General features: G+C 37.5%; 1 protein-coding gene across 1 annotated transcript; it reads left to right on the forward strand.

Moving 5' to 3' along the window:
• Positions 1–962: 962 nt before the first annotated feature.
• sema4gb (sema domain, immunoglobulin domain (Ig), transmembrane domain (TM) and short cytoplasmic domain, (semaphorin) 4Gb) lies at positions 963–21,737 on the forward strand. The gene is made up of 15 exons (XM_057358416.1): positions 963–1,072; positions 3,987–4,287; positions 9,451–9,599; positions 9,690–9,752; positions 10,494–10,592; positions 10,715–10,805; positions 10,902–11,015; positions 11,325–11,479; positions 13,780–13,955; positions 15,659–15,797; positions 15,982–16,204; positions 16,356–16,471; positions 16,574–16,728; positions 17,355–17,416; positions 17,728–21,737. The coding sequence occupies exons 2-15, from the start codon at positions 4,161–4,163 to the stop codon at positions 18,702–18,704; spliced, it is 2,646 nt and encodes an 881-aa protein (XP_057214399.1). The 5' UTR covers positions 963–1,072; positions 3,987–4,160; the 3' UTR covers positions 18,705–21,737.
• The last annotated feature ends 139 nt before the right edge of the window (positions 21,738–21,876 follow it).

Raw genomic sequence — 21,876 nt, forward strand, 5'->3', positions numbered from 1 at the left:
TCTGTTGAACACAAAGTGAGATATTTTAAGAATTTGGGATCACAAACAGTTCTGGGGCACCTTTGACTACCAGTAATTTTTTCCTACTATGGCAGTCAATGATGTCATTCTTACAAATATTTTTCTGTGTTCATCAGAACAAAGTAATTTTTACAGGTATGAAATGACATGAGGGTGAGTAAATGATGACAGAATTTTCATTTTTGGATGAACTGTCACTTTAATCAGTATTTTCTATTTCCAATGTTTCTGAATTAACCATTCATAGGTATTTGCGCAACGTTAAAAGTATGTTTTATTATGACAACATTTCACTCAAATCATTGGTTTTATTTGCATTTATTCGCAGAATTATTTGCAGATTTGAATCAGTAATACTTTTGTAATCGTAACCTAACCTACTAGGCCTTTGTCACATTTTACTCTCAATTAATAGTATAGGATGGATTTCTTAAAGACAAAATATTTTGAAACATGCTGTCACAGGATTCATTGTCATTTACGCATTTGGACTTCGGATTCAAAATCTACTGTATATAGTTACTGAAATGAAAACGGTGACATTGAAAGTCTCCCAACGTTGCATTTTAAATACTGACCTCTAGGTGGCAACCAACACAAATAAAGCGACTGAATCCCTGCAACGTCATCCGCAAATTTCACGTTCACCCACCGCCCCGCCATGAATACAAAGTAGGTGTGACTCTTTAACAAGCCTGTGATCCGTAGTTTAAAAGGTTATAAACGTGCACATTAAGCACGCTTACACATATGAAAGGCAATTATGAATAACAGCACGAATTAATATTTCTCAATGCGTTAAAGTTATAAAATACTAACTCAAAGACAGTTTGTTCTGTCAATGCGACACTAATGAAGGGGGCGTGTCTTCTCATTAATATTACTAAGGTGGGCGTGACCTGGCTTCACCTGCGCTTGTTCTGTGGAATCGCATGTGGTTGCAGCGCAGTACACACAGTCCATTGAGTGGAGCAGAAGCATCACAAGCATCACAGCGGTGAATTCCATGGAAACAGACTGGCTGATGCTGACTTTTTGCTCAAACAGTGAGGTAATGTAACTGAAAAGTCTGACAGTTTGCGTGCGCTTTTGTTAATATGTTTCACCATCATTATTATTTATCTATGAGCATCATATGTTTTAATGTAATGTGGGATCTCAGCACGCAGATGAAGGTGACTGGGATTTAGCGACATAAGTGTCCTTTAAAAATACCGCAGTGGTGTGCAATCCGATGTTACAGGACAATCTGATGGTACACTATACGTGGAGTGTTAAAGTCTGTATAGATGTAAGTTTATCGTTAAAGTGCTGGGCAGACTTTCATTTCAACGGTTTTGTTGATGTTGTATCTAGCTATATGTGCAGTATATGTGTTTTAATGTCATTGTTTTTAGTTATCACAGAAGTGTCAGTTGATGGACGTTGGTACAAAACCTTTTCTAAGCAGGTAAACTGCATTTTTTCTACCAACCAAGCTGTGAATACATTGTCAGAGAGTGAAAGGACAGTAGTATTGTCATTTGATTTAATTATCTCCTGTAAGACAGATAATGTGCCTGTTACCAGCATCAAAGAAACAGTGTCTTTAGTGTCTTTTAATCTAACCAGTCTTTAATCTGTATTGATGGTGGATGATGCATAATTTGGTCAATGCTCAAGGTTTTGTTTGTTAGTTTTGTTCGGCTTGTCAGTTAATGTCTGTAAATATTAAGTCACCCTTACAAGAAACATAATCAGTTAAAAAAGTACCATTACCAATTAACTTGAAATATGACCAATCTTTATACAGTAAGACATGAAATGCACCCTAGACCATATAATTAATTTTAATGCTAAAGAAAAACAAATAATAGTCTTTGTGTGGATTAATTTTGCTTTTTCGATGGTTTGCAATGTATCAGAGCAACATAATGCATTGTATTTGCACAATATGTGTTGTATGCAGGAAACATTGCATTTCCCATCTTAATAAAATTCTGCAAGCAGAAGAGTAATGGTTACGCATTTCAATGATTCTGTGATGAAATGCATGCATAGCTAGATTTTGTTATAAATAACAAAGAAGTTATACATAAAACAGAATTAAATTATTTTTGGGAGGTAATAATGAGTATTTATGAGAGATCATACTTGATCTCTTCATTACTCACAACTCTTTCAGTGCAGCTAAACTAGATTAAGTGCAGATGGAGAATTAACGGGACAGGCCATAAAATCTACATTTGGGTGATTGGAGGTATTTCTTTGCCATCTGTGAAAATGGCAGGCTGAAAGTATAGAATTTATTACGTTTTGCCTGACAGATGGCTATATCAGAACTTTGTTCTTCCTTACATTCTTATGAACATTAATGAGCTCAGAATGGTGCAGAAGATGAGGCGAGGAGCCATAAATATGACACTGCTGTCTAAACTTAGATGCTTGAGCATGATAAACATCATATTCTATTTCTAAATCACATTTTTGTGCTGCTTCTATACACTATATATACTGTTAAATGTTTGTCGATACCATTTTCTAATTTGTAAATTCAGTAAGTGAAAACAAATCTTAATGGTACACCATACTATTCTAGAGAATTCTGTGCCTTCAACTTTTTTGCGTCACTTTGTTGCCTTTTCTGTTCTAATATGACAATTCATTATGTGCATTAAGCGAGGCCCATAAAGAAATTGGTCTGTTGTTGAAGAACTTAACTGGCCTGCCAAAAGCCCAGATCTGAAGCCCTATTGAACATTTTTACATTGGATAAATGAGTCGGGTGAGTCCGCGTTGGTTCCTGATGATCTTGTGTCTTGTTCAAAGCGTAATTTCAAAGTATTAATCCCTTCCTTTGCTTCTAGAACAACTTTTCCTTTCCTTGTGAAATGTAGAAGTATACCATTTCTGTGCCTCTTACTAACCAAAAAAATTACAAAACGTAACCAATGGCTTACTTGAAGTTGTATAAAAAGTAGCACACTTGACCTTAAATGTCCTTACACGCTGAATCGTGTGTTTTTGTTTTTAATGCACCAATCAGGCAGACATATTTACTTTTCCAGCATATGTATGCGATACTGTCAAGGTGACGTTGTTTATTTGTGCCACCCTAAGAAGGGCACTCATTGTGATAGGCGAGTGTTAACACTGATATGTTTACAGTATATGTGAGAATAAAAAGAAATGCACTTACTGAGCAGCTACAGTAATAATATGCAAATACAGGAACAAAAAACAATATACTGCACTATAGATCAGTTTAAAGAAATAGTTCACCTTTAAAATGAAAATTCTATCGTCATTTACTCACTCTGTTGTCTTTTTAAACCTGTGTGATTTTCTTTCTTCAAAACACAAAATAAGATATTTCGAAAAATGCTTTAAACCCAAAACTGTTGGTCCCCATTGACTTCTATTGTATGGATACAAAACCAATGCAAGTCAATGGGCACCAACGGTTTTCTGTTACCAGCATTTTTCAAAATATCTTCTTTTGTGTTCTGCAGAAAAAAAGACAGTCATACCGGTTTTAAATGATAAGAGGGCGTGTAAATAATGACAGTATTTTCATTTTGAATGTGAACTGTTCCTTTAGTATAGCTTTGCACAGTTTCTCAGAGAGAAACTAGATTGTTATATAACTTTAAAATGATGACATCCTTATGAGGCTTTCAAAAAAATAATTTGTTGTGCATATTTGATGCATATTTAAAGCTGTTCCTCTCAGATTTGTTGTACTATTTACATTTTGCTACATTTTCATTCAAAGTGAATTGTATTGCATTCAGACAGACATAATACAATAGCAGGCTATGTCAAATCTTTAAAACGTATGTAGTTTTATAACAACATTTGAGACATGAAAGATGCACTGCACTAAAATAAGAGTAGTTCATTTGCGTATAATGTGTGTTCAACCCATCTGCTCTTGATACGTATCTTCGGAAAAAAGACTGACTCATGTTTCTTTGCCGATGCAGTGGGAAACCTTTGACAGAAAAAGGATGAGTTAGCAGCCTGTGAATGCACTGTTGGAATGGAAGCCTGATGTAGTGAATCAGCATCAATTACACAACAACATCATCTAGAAGTGGAGTGAACCTTACCTGCCTAGATCTGAGCAGAACCTCAGGGTTCTTCAACTCCTGACGATCATGAGGCGTGCCAAACATCCTATCTGCATGGTGGTGCTTGGGAGCCTAGTATCTGTCATTTGGGGCTGGCCATTCGGACCTCACCTCGACATGGATGTCACCCCCAGGACAACAGTGCACATCAGTGGTAAGATTCTTACAATTTCAGAACTCTATGTTCTGTTGTAGCAAAAGTGTATTTTCTTATTAAACAAGATTATTGTTGAAGTTTTCTTATGTAGCTTGAAAGGTTTAATCTAGCATTTTCTTTATGCCGTAATTGTGGCAGAGTGTGTGTGTTAGTGTTTTGCATTTACGTAGAAACCGAAAATAACTCTCAGTAATGTCTCCTAAAATTCTCCTAGACAGCAGTGAGATTAAACCGAGAACAAACACAGACTTTCGGCTTAAGTGTGCTGCTTCTGACATTTCTCATCAAATTTGTGCAAGATTGAATGATATGAGCTGTTCTACATATTCATTTTTAATATATTTATTGATCTGTACCATTTGTCAACAATCCAGTAGTCCAGTTTTTGCCGTTTTTACCTCTTTAAAGCAATTTTTCATTTGGTATGCTATGAAACCTTCATATATTTTAGCAAGTTGCTTATAGTGTTTGACCCTCGGTTTGACTGTGACCTTGAATAAACACTTTAGTTGCTATGTTTTTTCCTGTATAATGGCTTATAATTCATCTGTGCAGATAATTTTGTGCTCAAACGCTGCAGATCTCATCTTGTGAAATCCTTATTTTTCTTCATGCCCTAATTGACTCGAGTCCTTGACCTATATTTGGACTCTCTTGGGAAGAGAGAGAGAGAGAGAGATGTGTACAGACATGCATGCATGCATGGGCATGTTCTGGTAAATCTCTTTAAACAAAGGCTTGTGTTTCGTATTAAGGCAATTAACCAAAACATTATATTAAAAATGAGCTCTAGGTGTTTTGATGGAGGGTGTTATAAACTTTGTATAATGGTTTGCTACTTAAAGGAATAGTTCACCTTCAAAATGAAAATTCTGTCATTATTTACACACTCTCTTGATCTTCTTGCTTCTGCAGACACAAAAGAAGATATTTTGAAAAATGTTGGCAACAGAAACCCATTGGTCCCCATTGACTTGCATTGGTTTTGTTCAATTCAATTCAATTCAATTTTATTAGCACTTTTCACAATGTGCATTGTTCCAAAGCAGCTTTACAGGCAAAAATAAGAAAAACAGAAAAACACAGAAAAGGTATAAACACAGCGCATGGTGTTAATAAAACAAGCAAGATCATTCTAATAAATAATATCTAATAAAAGCAGTCTCCCGGTGAGCAAGCCAACACGGAACCCAAACTCCAATGATAAATAAATGGAGAAAAAAACCTCGGGAGAAACCAGTCTCAGTCGGGAGGGCCAGGTCCCCTCTGACGTGTCACAGCTGACTTTGATTAAAAGTTACTGAGTAAATGTTTATGAAAAATAGGGAGAGCTTATTAGTTGTGATTTAGGAAATTTCATTTGTTAAAAACTGTTTAGGTCTAATTTTGTCTTATTTTGTGATCGATATCATTTTGTGTCCATACAATAGTCAATGGGGACCAACATTTTTTAAAATATCTTCTTTTGTGTTGGTAGAAGACAATCACACAGGTTAAAATGACAACAGGGTGAGTAAATCATGACAGAATTTTCGTTTTGAAGGTGAACTGAAATGTGTTTGAGTGAGTGTATAAAGTGTTTTTGTATCCTGAGGTCATTGGTTCACGGTTGACTGGTTTTTGTAGTGCTTAGCAGACTTGAAGTAATGCTGAAATGAAATATGTCTGCATGTATAATTCGTCTAGGGCGGCAAGACAAGAGGAAAAAGTGCATTGGTGGTTTTTTGAAAGAAACTGTGACATTAGAGCTCAGACATTTCTATGCATTTGACTAGTGAATGTCTAATGGTGATAAAGACATTGAGAGATGTTATATAAGGTTATGTAAGATTAAATATCAAGATGTCATATATTTGTAGCTGTTGTTGGCTTAGAAATGTGCCTTCATGTAATCCTATTTAAGGTTATGGTAATATTTCACTGCTCCTGAAGTAATGGTAGCTCCTGAAGTAAATCTTTTCAGTGTTTTTTACCCGTTTCCCCAGTTTTCATTTTCTGCAAATAGAAACAATACTTTTATTTGTAATTTGAGAGAAATATTGTAAGTAGTTCACAGAATGAAACAAAAATGATAATGATGTTGAACATCTGATAACCAACAGCACAGCATGTGAAGCAAAAATATCCAGATCTATGTTTGCTGTTCGGCCAGCAAGGTAGCATTTATTGAAACTGCTCAAGATCACAGGATAGACATTTGAAATGGATGTCTGACATTTTCACATTTGCTGTTGTTTTAGACACTCTTTAAGAGTGATAGCTTTCCTCTGGGATTCGAAGTGTAGGCTTCATAATCCTGAACCGAAGAATCCAGTCCTCTGGTGGCTGGGGTTTTATCTGCGTGGGGGTTGTTGTTGTCTTGGTGACAGGAATCGAACGGTGGCATCTACTTTTGTCTTTTAAAACAGAAATAACATCAATAATACTTGTACAATGTATTTGTAGTTGCATGCATTTTGTTATACTACAAACTATTTTAATGTCACAATGGTCCAGTGTGTCTGAGATGGAGTATATTGACATTAGAGGTTTTTTGTTAAATATTTTGCATGCTTAAAATATTCCCACACATGCCTACCGGACGGACTAAAGCCAAATGGCACATTTCCTTGCCGAGATGCACATTTATACATTTGGCAGATGCTGAAATTCAGAGGAACTTAGTACATTCAAGCTGCAGTATACATTTTATAGTGCTTTTTATTTTATTTTTATTTTATTGTCGCTTGCACCATGATATATTATTTGAGCTTGAGGAACACTTTTATGTATTTTGTGTTTTAAACCTTAGAGGGATGCTAATATAAATAGTTTGATACACAAATTAAACATCTTTAAAAGGATAGTTCATCCAAAAATAAAAATCATTTAGCACTTATACGCCCTCATGTCGTTCAAAACATGTATATGACCCTTTCTTTATTGGAACACAAAATTTTGAGAAATGTCTCAAGGTCCATACAATGGAAGTCAATGGGGTCCAATGTTGTTACCAACATTCTTCAAAATATCTTCTTTTGTGTTCTGCAGAAAAAAGTCATACAGGTTTTTCATACATTACGTAAATTATGTTTTTTTTTTTTTTTGAGAACTATCCCTTTAATAGTATTTGTCGTATATCGGATACATTATAAATGCAGTGTTTTACTACTGTGGTAGCTAATGGGGTAAAAATGTGTTTTGTGACCGTGGTTGTGTAATGTTGATCACGTCTGCAGCTGACTGCTCTCACCCAGTGTCAGTATTTGTTTAGTCAGCGTTTGCCCCCTAGCGAACACCACTCTGATTGGACGCTCGAGTTTGGACCAGGGTTGGAGTGAGTCAACAGTCAAGTCATGCTCACACACACAAACATAGATACAGCATCACTTTGTGGTTAGAGCCAGAAATTACATTACATTTTACACCCCCTATGGGGTGTCCTTGACAAACACACAGAGCCACCCGCCCACACACAAATTAGAAGAATATAATCTTATTTAAAACGTTAATACAGAAAATTTGCATAATACTGAGCTGTTGTGAAGGTCACAGGTAGTTGTGTGGTTGAAACTTGGTTCCAGTGTTTGTTCCAGAGAATATCAAATAAACAGCGCACACGCTCACGTAGCACGCCAGGAGACCTTGGGCTCTGTGTTGACGTTGACCATTGATCTGTTAGTCCGGTCTGTCTGTTTTTATAGACCTAATCCAGAGGCTTGTTTCCAAGCCAAACACTCCATCAATGACTTCCTATATCATAGATGATCAAATGACTTTTAAACAGCTGAATTCGGGAGATTTATACAGTATGTAGATACATTTATAGTGAATTTCCATTTTTGGACTCCCCCTTCCCATCATTTTTGTTGTGTGTGTTAAGAGCAGAAGTGATGTGGCTGTGTCTTTGTGCGTGTGTTTGTGTGCATACATGGACCAAGGACACATTGTGTGTGTGCCTTGGGCTGAAAGGCTTTTGTGTCCTCACTCAGCTTACCGTCATCTCTACACTCATCACTGTGTGTTGCAGTAACTTATCTTCTTCAATCTATACAATGAGACACAAGGATTCGCTACAAACACAGGATGGCGTCACTTCGCCTGAGGTCTCAATTTGGCGTTTGCATAACTTAATCTTTCCTTTCCTCTTATGAGTCATATTTACATCGGCCCTTGGCTCTCTCATATGCGCACTGTAACCCTGAGGTTTGTTCTGACCTTTTTTTTGATTGACAGTCACATCGCTGTGTGTGACTGTTGGGTTTGGATATCGGAGATGCCACTTTTGGGTATTGTTGCGGTGGAATAGGTTTAAAAGTCATATTGTGCCGCGTTCAGATGCTAGATTTGGTGAAGGTTGCTGACACGGTGCTTTACCACAGTGTTTGGAGGAGGGGTGTTGAGGGGTACCATGGTTGATGACGGTTGATGTGTGGCCTAATACATGCCATGTCTCATCAGTACAGTACACCAACCTCTCCACATGAAGCCGAAAATCTCAGCATGTATGCAGTGAAATGTAGGTGATAACACAAACCTTCACTACTCAGAATATGTCATTCATTTTTAAGAAGCAGACCACCCAAATCATTTATCATATGGCATAAATATTTTAGCGATGGAGTGACATTACCACCATTCAAACATTTTGTGTTATTGTTCACGTTTAGGAGATAGTTCACCCAAAAGTAACATTTGTATTATTATTTACTCACCCTCATGTCATTTCAAACTTGTATGACTTTCTTTCTTCTGCAGAATACAAAATAGATTCTGAAGAACGTTGGTAACCAAACAACATCGACCCCCATTGACTTCCGTTGTATGGACACCACCAAAACATTTCTCAAAATATCTAGAAGAAATAGAGAATAGAAGAAAGAGTCATAAACAGGTTTTGAATGAGATGGTGAATAAACGATAACAGACTTCATTTTTTAACCCTTTAATGCATATCATTCCATTTCGTCTCATGCTACTTTTTCCATTCATCTGAAAAGCTGTAATTTTCACGGTCATGTTTTCTATTCACATTCACACACCGAATCTTATGAACTGTTTAGTTCGTGCAGGTTTTGTACAGATTTCAGAGACAAAAGAGAGCCGCATGTATGAGCGTGTCTCTGTCGTTGAGACGATGTGTCCCTGTTTTTCTAACTGGGTCTCTCTCACCTCCTGCAGGGCTGCTGGGATGTAATCGTTTTCGTGGGGCTGTGGTGAACTACAGTTCTATGCTGCTGGAGGATGGCTTGGGGTTTCTGTATGTCGGGGCCAGAGAAGCCATTTATAAAATGGACGCCACTAATATTTCACACAATAGCACACTTTCGGTGAGTTATGGTTTCGAAACTTGCCTAAAACAAGTTTTAATATTTCACATTGGTGATAATACCTGTATTGTTGTCCATTTCCTGCAACAGTTGGAATGGGTGGCGTCTGCTGAACAGAAGAGACAGTGTCTGAGCAAAGGGAAGAACAATCAGGTATCGGCATTCTTTATGTGTACAATATCCTGCCCTAAATTCCACTGTTATTGTAGATCTACAGGTGGGTGTGGGAACCCATATAACAGTGTTTTTAGGTCTTTATGAATAAAAGTATCTGTCAAGCTAATCCTCAAAGTGTGTGAACTCGCAGTCGAGAGTGTCTGTATGGTGTGCACATTTACGCTAAATTTATTTTTATTTGATTTATATATTTTTTAATGAATGCTGTTATGGCTGTGGATGTTTGTGTACGCACAATTGTGTATGCACAATAAAAAAAATAACATTTATATATAAGGCTTCTGGTTCTTGGGGCAAAGGGGATGCAGATTTGTTTAGCAGCTAACCATCATGAGTCCAGCATGGAATACATCTGAAGCACCCTATTTAAAAAGATGAATACGCAAATGCATCATAAACGTAAGAAACGTACTTCAGAAATGTGTCATTTTATGCTCAAAAGTATTTTCCAAGTATCACAGGAGAGAGAGTTTAAAGTTGGCACCACCGCACATCCACATGCCCAAACGCACACAAAATACTTCTAAATGGTACAAAAGCATCATGGAAGTAGAAGAATGGTATTTCGGTTTAGTGGCTTTAAAACAAAAAATACAATAAAAAGTTGTACAATACAAAGACGTCCTCTGCCTAAAGTGCTCAGAACTCCATTAAAAAATTGATGTTGCTATGTTAGTTTTATGTATAAAGAATGTTTTCTTGTTGTTTGCACTACAGACCGAATGTTACAATCATGTGCGTTTCCTGGACCGATACAATGACACTCACCTGTACACCTGTGGAACTCACGCCTTCAGACCTCGCTGCGCTTATATAGTAAGACATTAAACTCTCTCGGTGCCTGTCCATCATAATGCAAACAAACGTTACTGTGTATGAAGGACACAGATTATTGTAAGATGTTTAAGCATGTCGCTTTATCTTCCCATCTTTGACAGGACGTGGCACAATTCACGTTTGCACGTTTTGAGGAGGGAAAAGAGAAATGTCCTTATGATCCTACAAAAGGCTACACTGGATTTATAATTGGTAAAAGGATGTTGATTCTTAATCTTGTTTTGTAATGTTGCATCATGTGTGTATTCTTTCAGGTGATCTATACTAAAATATAACTTCCCTTCACAGATGGCGAGATGTATTCTGCCTCCCAGTATGAGTTTCGTAGCATCGCGGATATCAGACGCAACTTTCCTTTTCCCAACTTAAGAACAGATGATTCCCCATCAAGATGGCTGCTGGGTTTGTTCAAATCAAATTGAGAGACAAAAATAGATTTTGACATTTCTGAAGATTGTATTTTATATTTTTTATTTTCTTTTTTGATATGTGTAGAACATGCTGTAAAGTTCGCTGCTGTGCATGTTGATGAAGGTAGCAAATTGCAGTTTTTCGTTTCAATAAAAAAAGAAGATCGCTAAAGACTTAAGAGTGTTTGAATCCATAAACACTGTACTCTGATATATCTCTCACACACAATAATATCCGTACAGCACATAATTAGTTCATTGTGGTGCCGGCAGCAGCTAACGCTGATGTTCTCTCCCGCAGAGGCGGATTTTGTTGGCTCAGCGTTTTTGAGAGAGAGCGTCAACAGCTCTATCGGGGATGATGACAAACTCTATTTCTTCTTTACTGAGAGGAACGTGGAACCAACCGCTTACTCCAGCCAGACCAGAGTGGCCCGGGTGGCCCGTGTGTGTAAGGTGAGAAATGGCCAGGTGGTCATATGAGCCAATGTCATTGTGCCACATTCAGTAAAGTGTAAATTTCCTAAAACTCCATTTTCATCTAAATACATTTCCTCCAAATATCCAAAAATATATATTTTTCATTTTTATTGGGAAATTATTCTTATGACATGCATAGGACAACACTGTATTTGTGTACTGTCTTAAAGGGATAGGTCATACAAAAATTACAATTCTGTCATCATTTATTTACCCTCAAAACCTGCATTTGACTATTTATTCTGCGGAATAAAAAAGAAGATATTTTGAGAAACGTCTCAGTGGTTTTGTGTCCATACAATGGAAGTCAATGGGGTCCAATGTTGTTTGGTTACCAGCTTTCTTTTATATCTTTTTTTATGTTCTGCAGAAAAAAGTAAGTTCAATAATATTGAAAGAATTTTCTTTTTTGGGTGAACTGTCCCTTTAAGAACTACCATAAACCAAAGGCTTATCTGTGTGATTAAAAATGTCTTTATGATCAAATGTATTCAGTTCTACATTAAAACGACGATTTCACACATAAATACAATTTCAATAAATCAAACTTGCATAAATCTTCACAATCCGAACCCGTGACTGCTCTCATCTCAGTACGTTCCTGGAGGTTCTGTGGTTTTCCACTGTTGCCGGGCAGATGAAACCTGACTAGCCAAACTCCTCAATCTTTCTCCCACACGTTCTCCCTTCTGCATTATTCTCATCTCATTTACCATCTTCATTGTGCTGGAATGGACCCCTCCACATTTCCCCCCACTGTTATATTTTCATTACGCCTGCATTCACACTCACTGCAGAAATCTTCACGGCTCTGGGAAGCAGGTCAGGTCCCTTACTGGTTGACTTACTGAGTTAGGAGAGAGAGCATCTCCAGTTCGAAGTAGGCCACATCACACCACATCAATACGCCCAAACGCACACATGCGCTCGTGCAGAAACAAACGCATATATTTTGCACAAAAACCTGATAGAATTAGAAAGAAGAATGTATGGTTGTATTTCTGTTTTAGTGGCTTTGTCAATGCCACAATAATCTGACACCGAGATCACATAACAGGTTTCTCATGGAGAAGGTGTACAACAAGATCTCTGGCCTTTTCTCTTTCGTGTGAGTCATATTAGAGCTGGTTTGAATGAATCTAAACTGACACCACAATTAGCCTGCAGGGCTTTAAGTTACTACCACAGTATATCCTAATGAAAGCAGAGCAGAAGTACATTTAGGACAGTTTTTAAGCCCACAACTGTGTCATTTTAAGCAGAATGTTTAATTCAGGGGACATTAACCTGCCAGCACTTGGTGCATTTGGCTGTAAAACGCTCTCAGGGGTAGATGTGAATTATGCAAAAGCCCTGGGGTGGATTGAGGCAGGCGGCAGTGTTGAATCTGGTAGATATACACCAGATTGTGAGATTATGATTTTTTTCATTTTTCCAACATAATCATAATCAGAAATCTGATAAAACGGCATAACCCTGTACTGTGTAGAGCTACCACAATGTCAGATTTTCACTACATCATTTTCTCATGATAATCAATTCACAACAGCAATATCTGAATCTCGTTTCAATTTGAATTTGTTTCATTTTAAGTTTCATATTTTTTGTCCCGAATCACTTTTAAAATAAGAGAGTGGCTCTTTTAAAGTGATAGTACACCCCATAATGAAAATTCTGCCATCATTTATTCACCTTCATGTCATTTCAAACCTGTATAAGTTTCTTGATTCCACCGAACGCAAAAGAAGATATTTTGAAGAATGTTGGTAACCAAACAGCAGCGGTACTCATTCACTTGTATTGTATGGCCAGAAAACCAGTGGAAATGAATGTGCACCGCCATGGTTCGATTCGATTACTAACATTCTTCAACGTATCTTTTTTGTTTTCTGCAAAAAAAAGAAAGTCATACAGTTTTAAAATGACAGACTGGGGAGTAAATGATGACGGAATTTTCATTTCAAGGCAGAATGTTGAATGGGCGGAAAACCAACACCTACTATATTGAACTGTCAACCAAATACTAGTGCTGAACTATTTACAATTTTGCGTGTGGTTTTAACACATCATTAATCAGTATATTTGATTATATAAACTAGGATAATATCTTTTTTATAATCTGTCAATGTTTTTGCTAGCTTGCGCCGTAAGAGAAATAACTTTCAAAGAACTGCAGACTATTTTCAACACATTGTATTGTTTCTACCACCCTGACTTTATATGTGTTTTGTTGTGTGTCATTACACTTTAATCCAACTCTCATTTCCCATTCTCAGGGTGATATTGGAGGTCAAAGGACTCTACAGAGGAAATGGACGTCCTTTTTGAAGGCCAGGCTGGTGTGTTCCATTCCTGAATATGAGCTTCAGCTAAACGTCCTACGCAGCATTCATGTCATCGAGGGGGCCGATGTGCAAGACACCATCTTTTATGGCGTTTTCGGACTTGAATGGTGAGAAAATCAACTTGATATTTGGTTAATGCATCTAGCTGATGCTTTTATTCCAAGCGACGTCTATTTAATTGTTATGTATTAGTTTGGTTTCAGAAAGGTGTCTTTTGATTGTAAAAATGTAATTGTCACTGACTTTTGAGACTTCAGCAAAGTTTATGGTATGCAGGTAATTGATCAATTTTGTATCCTATCATGTCAAGGTTGTGTTTGGCCAGGTATCAGAGAGTAGAGATGTTCTGAGCCGTCTCATTAAACGGGATGTGAGCAAAAGTAACATTAATCTTCTAGCATGTGACTGCGTGTTATCTTCATTCTCAGAAGATGGTTGGCTAAAAGATTTTACAGGGAGCATCTCTAATTATTCCCATGTGCTTATGTTCCTGACACACACAATATAACACAGGGCACTGGGCCAGTATTTGTGCTGGCAGAATCTGAAGAAGAGAGAAGAGGTGTATGCAGAGTCATGCTGCATCAAGTTGTCCTTTAAATGTCTACAGACTAAGTTGGGGGCCAGGGGAACTATAACAAACTTCCTATCTTAAGTCCTGCTGTAAGTTAAGGTCTCACAAGTTTAATGGTCTAAATTTAATTCACAATAGTCACTTAATAAATAAAATAGGAATTAGTATTGGATGTTTCAGAAAAACAGCCCCAGATTCCCCCATCGAACCCAAAAGACTCGATGGCTCTTTTCCATCGCTCTGAAGGGAGTCATAACATCAGTGTTTCATTTTGAGACTAATCCTCCTGTATTATGTACCACAGGTGAAAAGAATAGCATCATGAAACCGCTATGATGTGTTTTACATGCTCAGAGAATTGTTTGTAGACTTTTCTATTATGATACAAAGTCTGGGGCAATTGTTTAAAAAAATTCAGTTGTTTTCAGTTCGTTTCAAGTATCATGATTTTTAACATTATGGTTCTTCTGTGTTTACTCAACTCAACTTTATTTATATAGCGCTTTTTACAATTTTCATTGTTACAAAGCAGCTGTACATAAGACATATTGACTATAAGCAAAACAATTAAAGTTGTACCTGTAAAAACAAGAAAAAGGTGAAAACACAGAAGACAGACATACCCACATACAAAACACTCCACACACACAATATGCATAGACACACACACACGGATGCGCACGCATGCACACACGTACACAAACAATGTACAATGTTTAGCATTGTCTGTCTGTGATGACATTAAATCTGCAATTTCACACACAGCACTGATATATTAAGGACTTACACTTTCAATTTACAACTTTAGTAAATCATTCACAAAATGTATAAAATTAAAGTGAATGCAAGCTTCAATAAAGATATGAACTTCACATTTTTGCTTTAAGCCTTACCTTGCACCCTTGGACTTCTGTTATTATTGCACTGGTAAATGTAAATATTTGAAGAGTTTGGTTCCAAAATGAGATAACTTTTCAAAAATCATGTTTTTTTATTGTGCATTACAATTAATATCAATCAAACTGCAGTTGGTTGGTTTTGATTTAAACCATAATAACTAAAAAAATACAGCTAACCAACACAATAAAACACAATAAAAACATGATTTAAACATTTTTGAGTTATCTCATATTTTGGAACCACTCTTCATTTGTTTGCAGTTGAAATGTTCTGTGATATTCGACATTGCCGAATCTTTCCTTAACGTCTTATTCTTTCTCTTATTTTCACTGTCAGGAGAAATGTTAAAATGTCTGCAGTCTGTCAGTATTCCATCAGAGATGTCCAGACAGCTTTTGACGGACCTTACATGGAGCTACAGGACTCTAAATGGAGAGAATACACTGGGAAAGTTCCAGATCCAAGACCTGGTTCGGTGAGAATCCTTCTGCGTCGAAATGGGCCCATAATCTCTGTAACACACATCATCTGTGTGTTCTTCAGCAAAAGATATAGATATACAGTATACTGTATATAGATACCATATAATATCCTTTGCATCTATTATATTTGAACTCTTATTAATATAGTTATATAACAGCTCTTTTCTTTGTCTTCAGTGTATAACCGACCAGCATCGAGCTCTGCTCATAAATTCCTCAAGGGATCTTCCTGACAACGTATTGAATTTTGCTCGAAGATACCCTTTAATGGCCATTCAAATCCAGCCGGTTGGAGGACGACCCCTTCTGCTCCAGAGGAGTTTGGATTACACCAAGATGACCGTACATCAGGTTACGGGTTTGGATGGACACGTGTATGACATGCTCTTCATTGGAACAGGTATTTTAAGGTTACTTTGCTTTATTAAGCAAAAGCATAATGTTTTTTTTATATTTGCGATTCTTTGTATGAAATAAAAGCAAAATCGTTTCACTCAAAATAATACAGTATATTTTAATGTCATGTATAAAAAATGTGTGTTTATCTCCAGATGATGGCTGGTTACACAGGGCCGTAAAGATCAGAGGCCGTATGCACATTATTGAGGAGATTCAGCTGTTCAGGGAGAAACAACCAATCAACAACCTGGTTATATCACAAAAACAGGTGGCCCATAATGCACCATTAAAAACAGCATTCATCTTAATGTTTTAACATGCAGTACAAATGCACATGGACACCATAAATCTGTCCGCTTGCGTTCATTAGGAAAGCATCTACGTAAGTGCCAATTCTGGACTGGTGCAGGTACCGCTGTCATCCTGCGAGCGGTACACTTCCTGTTATGACTGTGTGTTTGCACGAGACCCACTCTGTGCATGGGATGGAAGACTATGTGTTGAGATATCATCCTACCCTAACAGGTAAAAGCAGACATATGTTTTTTTTATAACAGACACTGTTGATTTGTGTGAACATAGTTGTGTAATCAGGGTCTAAGATTAAACTTTGGTCACAATTCAACCTGTCGCCATAGTTAAAAGGTGGATAAAGAAATAAGAAAAATATTGCCATTTTAATGACATTTTGATAACTTAAGTGGAGAAATATTCTGTTTGTGTTGTCACATGACATTCAGTATGAAAGCTAGTTTATCTGCTGTATTATTTAGTATATGGTTTATACTATAATCCTTAGTTTTATTTATTTCAATAATTTAACACACTGAGGTTGAAACCGTTACAACTTAAGATAAAAGATGTAAGGTAATGTATTACAAACCGCAACATTCCATCTGTTTTATTTGCTCACCAGGTTCATTTTACTCGCATTTGGTAAATAGTGAAACTTAATTTTGGACCCTAATTTATAATGGGTCTAATGCGTTTCTAATGTCTTTTGTCGTGTCGCGTCCGGTGTAGACACAGTGTTACAGTGAAACTTAATTTTGGACTCCGTGTTTCTCAGTTACAGTACATTCTGTTCTGCATTCTTAGTTTAACACTAAGACTTTAATACTTTAATATTTACTGATATTTGCATTTTGTAGGTCCAGGCTTATCCAGGATGTACAGATGGGAAGCAGAGGCTGTACAAATATTACAAGCGATGGTATGTTTCTATGTGAATTATGTGAAAAGTAAAAATTCTGTCATCATTTATTCATTCATTCACCCTCATGTCATTCCAAACCTGTATATGAACACAAAAGAAGATATTCTGAGAAATGTCCATACAATGGAAGTCAATGGGGGACAATGATGTTTGGTTTCCAACATTCTTCAAAATATCTTCTTTTGGGTTCTGCAGAAGATAGCAAGTCATACAGGTTTGGAATGACATGAGGGTGAATAAATGATTTAGATTTTGGACTTAAGAGTCCCTTTAAGAGCACATTGCTGATGTGTCCCATATCTCCCCAGGTTTCGTCACACACCACACACGTGTGGTTATGGCAGGAGATGATGTTCTCTTGCAGTGTGAGATTCATTCTAACCTGGCCTCTCCTCGTTGGACACTGAACGGTCAGCAGCTACAAGGATACGCCGTGGATTTTGGCTTCCGCACTGGCAACGACGGCCTCCTCATCATCGGTGCCCAGATTCAGCAAAGCGGACACTACCGCTGCTACGCAGTAGAAAACAACGTCTGGGTTCCTGTTCGCAGCTACGTGGTGAGAGTCCAACCGGTGTCTCCCCCTTCATCACATACGTCTCCAAACCCAACGGCTCTTCCCGAGAGTTTCTTCACCACTGCAACCGCACCGACTCTGAGCCCTTCCGGCGGTCCCGTTGAGCAGCTCCTATCCCCCCCACCTGCCCCACTGCCCTCCGGACCAGAATTTCAGACCTTCAGGCACATGGAAGCTATGTACATCTCTCTGGTGGCTGTTCTCGGTGGGCTTTGTCTAGTTCTGACAGTGGTCCTGCTGTATGTCAGCTTCTGCGCGCGGAGCGTTCCAAATGTCAGAAAGTACTCCCGCCAGGAGTTTTCAGTAACCATGGCAACCGAAAGAAAAAGGAGCTCGCACTTCGAGCTCAAGACAGTTTCGAGTCATTGCAATGGGAGAATAGAGGGACGGAGTAGAGCCATGTCACAAGATGGGGAGTTTCTACAGATCATTTCAGCAGACGTCCAGTCTTCGCCATGTAAAGATCCTCCACCCGCGCCACCTCTCCCGATGCCTCCACCCCTGCCGTCCACAGAGTATGCCAACGGACTGTCGGCCACGCTGCCCAGCATGCTGAGAAAGATGAACGGGAACAGCTACATGCTCCTGACTCAGACTGACTCGGGGATGACGTCTCCGCTGTACCACTCATTTACAGAGGAGCTCAACAAGATCCTCGAAAAAAGAAAGCATACACAGGACATCCAACCAGATGAGAGCTCAGTGTAGACCCATCTCAAGTCATAACTGTATCGCCCCCTTGTGGTGGGAAGTTTAACTTTGTATAAAGAACCACCATTCCAACACAGTGAGTTTTGTGTTTTGGTAGGGTTCTTCGTTGTATCCCTGCGAGCATCTACAGCTTACCGAGAACAGTCAGATTTGGAATCGTCTCCTGTGTACAATATTATTTATCAAAGACAAATGTATTTCTGGCGTAGGCTACTGACTGATACAGACCAAGGTACAGCTATTGACTGCTTGACTGGCGACTATTAAAAATGCAAGCTGTGCAAAGTTTGCAGAGTTTGAAGACACAGCAAGAATAATTTTATGGTTGGGATCTTTAGTTTTAAAGATATTTTAAAGAGTTAATGACTGCCCAAAGACTGTCTAGACAATGCAGAGCTTATTTGTGTAAAATCAAGGCTGTATTGCTCAAATCCAGAGATGTTTACAGAGATTTTTTGCATAATTGCACCTAATGTAAATAACAATCATTTTGATATCGAAGTTCATGGAAAGAATAATGTGGTTCTCAACTGGTGGCCCATGACTGAGATGCACCTCAGTTTTATAACTGCATTCAAGTAATCCTATACTCTCTCTTTTTCCACGGCTGCATATACTGTATATATATATATATATACTGTATATATTTACACACACGCACACACTACCATTCAAAGGTTTAGGATCACTTGTATTTGAAATGTATTTTTGTAAACTGAAATATAATTATACAAACATAATGGGGTGGTTTCCCAGACAGGGATTATTTTAAACCAGGACTGGATCCAAGTTAAATGAGGACATTTAAGTAGTTTTTTACAAACATGTCTAACAAAAAACATTACTTGTGTGCATTTTGAGACAACACAATGGCACTGATGTATTTTAATGTAAGCCAGTGCAAGTTGTTTTCAGTCTAGACAGCTCTAAAATTTATTTTAGTCTAGTATTAATCCCTGTTCGGGAACAGCCCCTAATAACTTATTTTTATTTGATAAAAAAAGTTTTGGAAATGGATCATTTGGACTAAATAAGCCATTAGGAGCCCAGCATAGATGGGAGATTTCTATTGTTCACAAACTGTATTAGGCAGATGCCAACATGGATATGAAATACTTGCAACAAGTTTATTATTATTATTTATTTGTTGCTAAGACCATAAAACTATTACATTTAACTGTTTAAATAACCAATTTTTATGTTTTCTACAATAAACGATGTTGGGTCACCATTTCATGTGCGATATCTGATCTTGGTCTTTTAAGGCAAAACTGGCTGAGAACCACTGAAATGCCACAAGTATGTAAAACACTGTTTTGCTCAAACATGCATTAAGATTTGTTAAGATTCAGCTCATGCTTCATTGACATCTACAGACAGATGGTCATTTTGTGCTGCATAAATCTGTGCCCTTTTCAAGAATGACTCATGTTTCTTTCCAGCGATGTGTCAAATGAATGGATATCCGAATGGAAGAATTACTTACGCTTCTTCTTTCTAATGCTGTCTTAATGCTGCTTGACTTTGACAACATATATCTTTTTTAGTTAAAACGATGCCAACAAAGAAAAGTGCCATCTAAAATGCAAGAATCATTATTACATTGATGTATAAGTGGCAGTTGTGATGCAATCACAACATTTCATTCAGCTTCAGTTCTTTTCCTGCATTTAAATGCATGACAATGTGCCTGACTTTAAAACAGCACTCATATATGTATTTTTATGTATATGGTTGCATGTTTGAATTCTGTAGTGTGTGTTGTGTTTCGCACTGGTTAAACAGTGTTAAGCAGGGATGATGCCCAAATGTTGAGTCAGCACTTGTGTCTCCCCGGTGGGTTTTCCAGCTCATGCTGGTCTATTTATCAGCGCTGACAGGAAAAGCAGTGCCTGGCGAGATCTCCGTCAAGATGTAGAGAGGGCTGCGAAGGCTTAACACAGCTGAGTTTAGAAAGAGACACATAATCTGCTGTGTTTGGCCAGTGAGCGGTGAAGCTAACACAGCTGCTGTCATACTGACTCATTACAGTCCACTCAGTTTAATACTTTTCTCTGTTATTTTTCATTTCTGTAGCATTTAGGAATTCATTTTTCCACACATTTGTGATTGTATCCATCTCTGTTGATCTTTCTATAAACCTAGTCAGTGCCTGTTAAAAATGCATTTGGGTTAAATTATACAACATCCTCGAAATCAACATGAAACGCTGTTAGCAACATGAGATTCAACAAGAAATATCTAGACTATTATGGAGATAAAAGAGAAATTATGAAGATAAACATTTTGTTCTTTGGAGCAACATGCACTGATGAATCATTTGTAAAACAACCAGGAACATGTTTTAGGAAAGGATACGTTTAAATTTCTTATTGACTTTAAGTGATGTATGTCTACTAGTTCTGTTCATAAACTGTGACTCATAAATGTTTAGATATTAGTACGGCTTTTATTGTTTGTGAATATACACTGCCTTCCCTGTAATCTCACAGAACCTTTTGCACTTTTTTGCCATTTCCCCCAAAGTTTTTGCTATGCTATGTAACTCACAGGGTATTAGGGTACCTGTTGTTGATATTTTAAAGTGTACATTTACTAAACAATATTTGAAGTTTACAACCTATTAAAGTATTTATTGTTGTTACTGTTTCTTTATCTTAAGACTAATTTTCAATCACAGTTGCAGATTTTAACCAGATTCCCATCTAAATCAGGCCTGTTCATATATCCCCTATGTACCCGTTACTTAGCAACAAAAATCTTAATTTAGAACTTTCCTTAATCCCCATAATAGGTCAAGCTAGTTTTCACTGGGGACAAAAAATGTGATCAGAGCACTTGTCTCATCTGCTTGTAATAATTGGGACATATTAATAAATATACTTTTCTTTCGTGAACTTATTCATTATAACATGTCCTACATTGATTAGATGCTTAGCCTTCGGTTATTCTGCCTGGTTACTGTCACGCAACCATTGATTCATCTCCCTGGAAACCTGGTTGGGTTCTACTGCTGTAGCTGTGACAACACGAATAAAGAAGTCTGAAGAAATCAGAAACCATGGTCAAGGTCTTTCAAAGTGTTCAAAAAGTTAATATAGTTCATTCTGATTTTATCCAACATACATATTGTTTTTGCCCACAGCGTGATAATGGTCTGTGGCATACA

This window comes from Triplophysa rosa, linkage group LG18 (assembly GCF_024868665.1).
Source record: "Triplophysa rosa linkage group LG18, Trosa_1v2, whole genome shotgun sequence".
Taxonomy (NCBI): Eukaryota; Metazoa; Chordata; class Actinopteri; order Cypriniformes; family Nemacheilidae; genus Triplophysa; species Triplophysa rosa.

What these genes read in the sequence shown, in the direction of transcription:
- sema4gb (XM_057358416.1), top strand. Translation starts at nt 4,161, where the DNA reads ATGAGGCGTGCCAAACATCCTATCTGCATGGTGGTGCTTGGGAGCCTA. An exon ending in CATGCTCTTCATTGGAACAG is followed by an intron (nt 16,205 to 16,355) that starts GTATTTTAAGGT and finishes GTTTATCTCCAG; the next exon opens with ATGATGGCTGGTTACACAGG. An exon ending in ATATCATCCTACCCTAACAG is followed by an intron (nt 16,729 to 17,354) that starts GTAAAAGCAGAC and finishes TGCATTTTGTAG; the next exon opens with GTCCAGGCTTATCCAGGATG.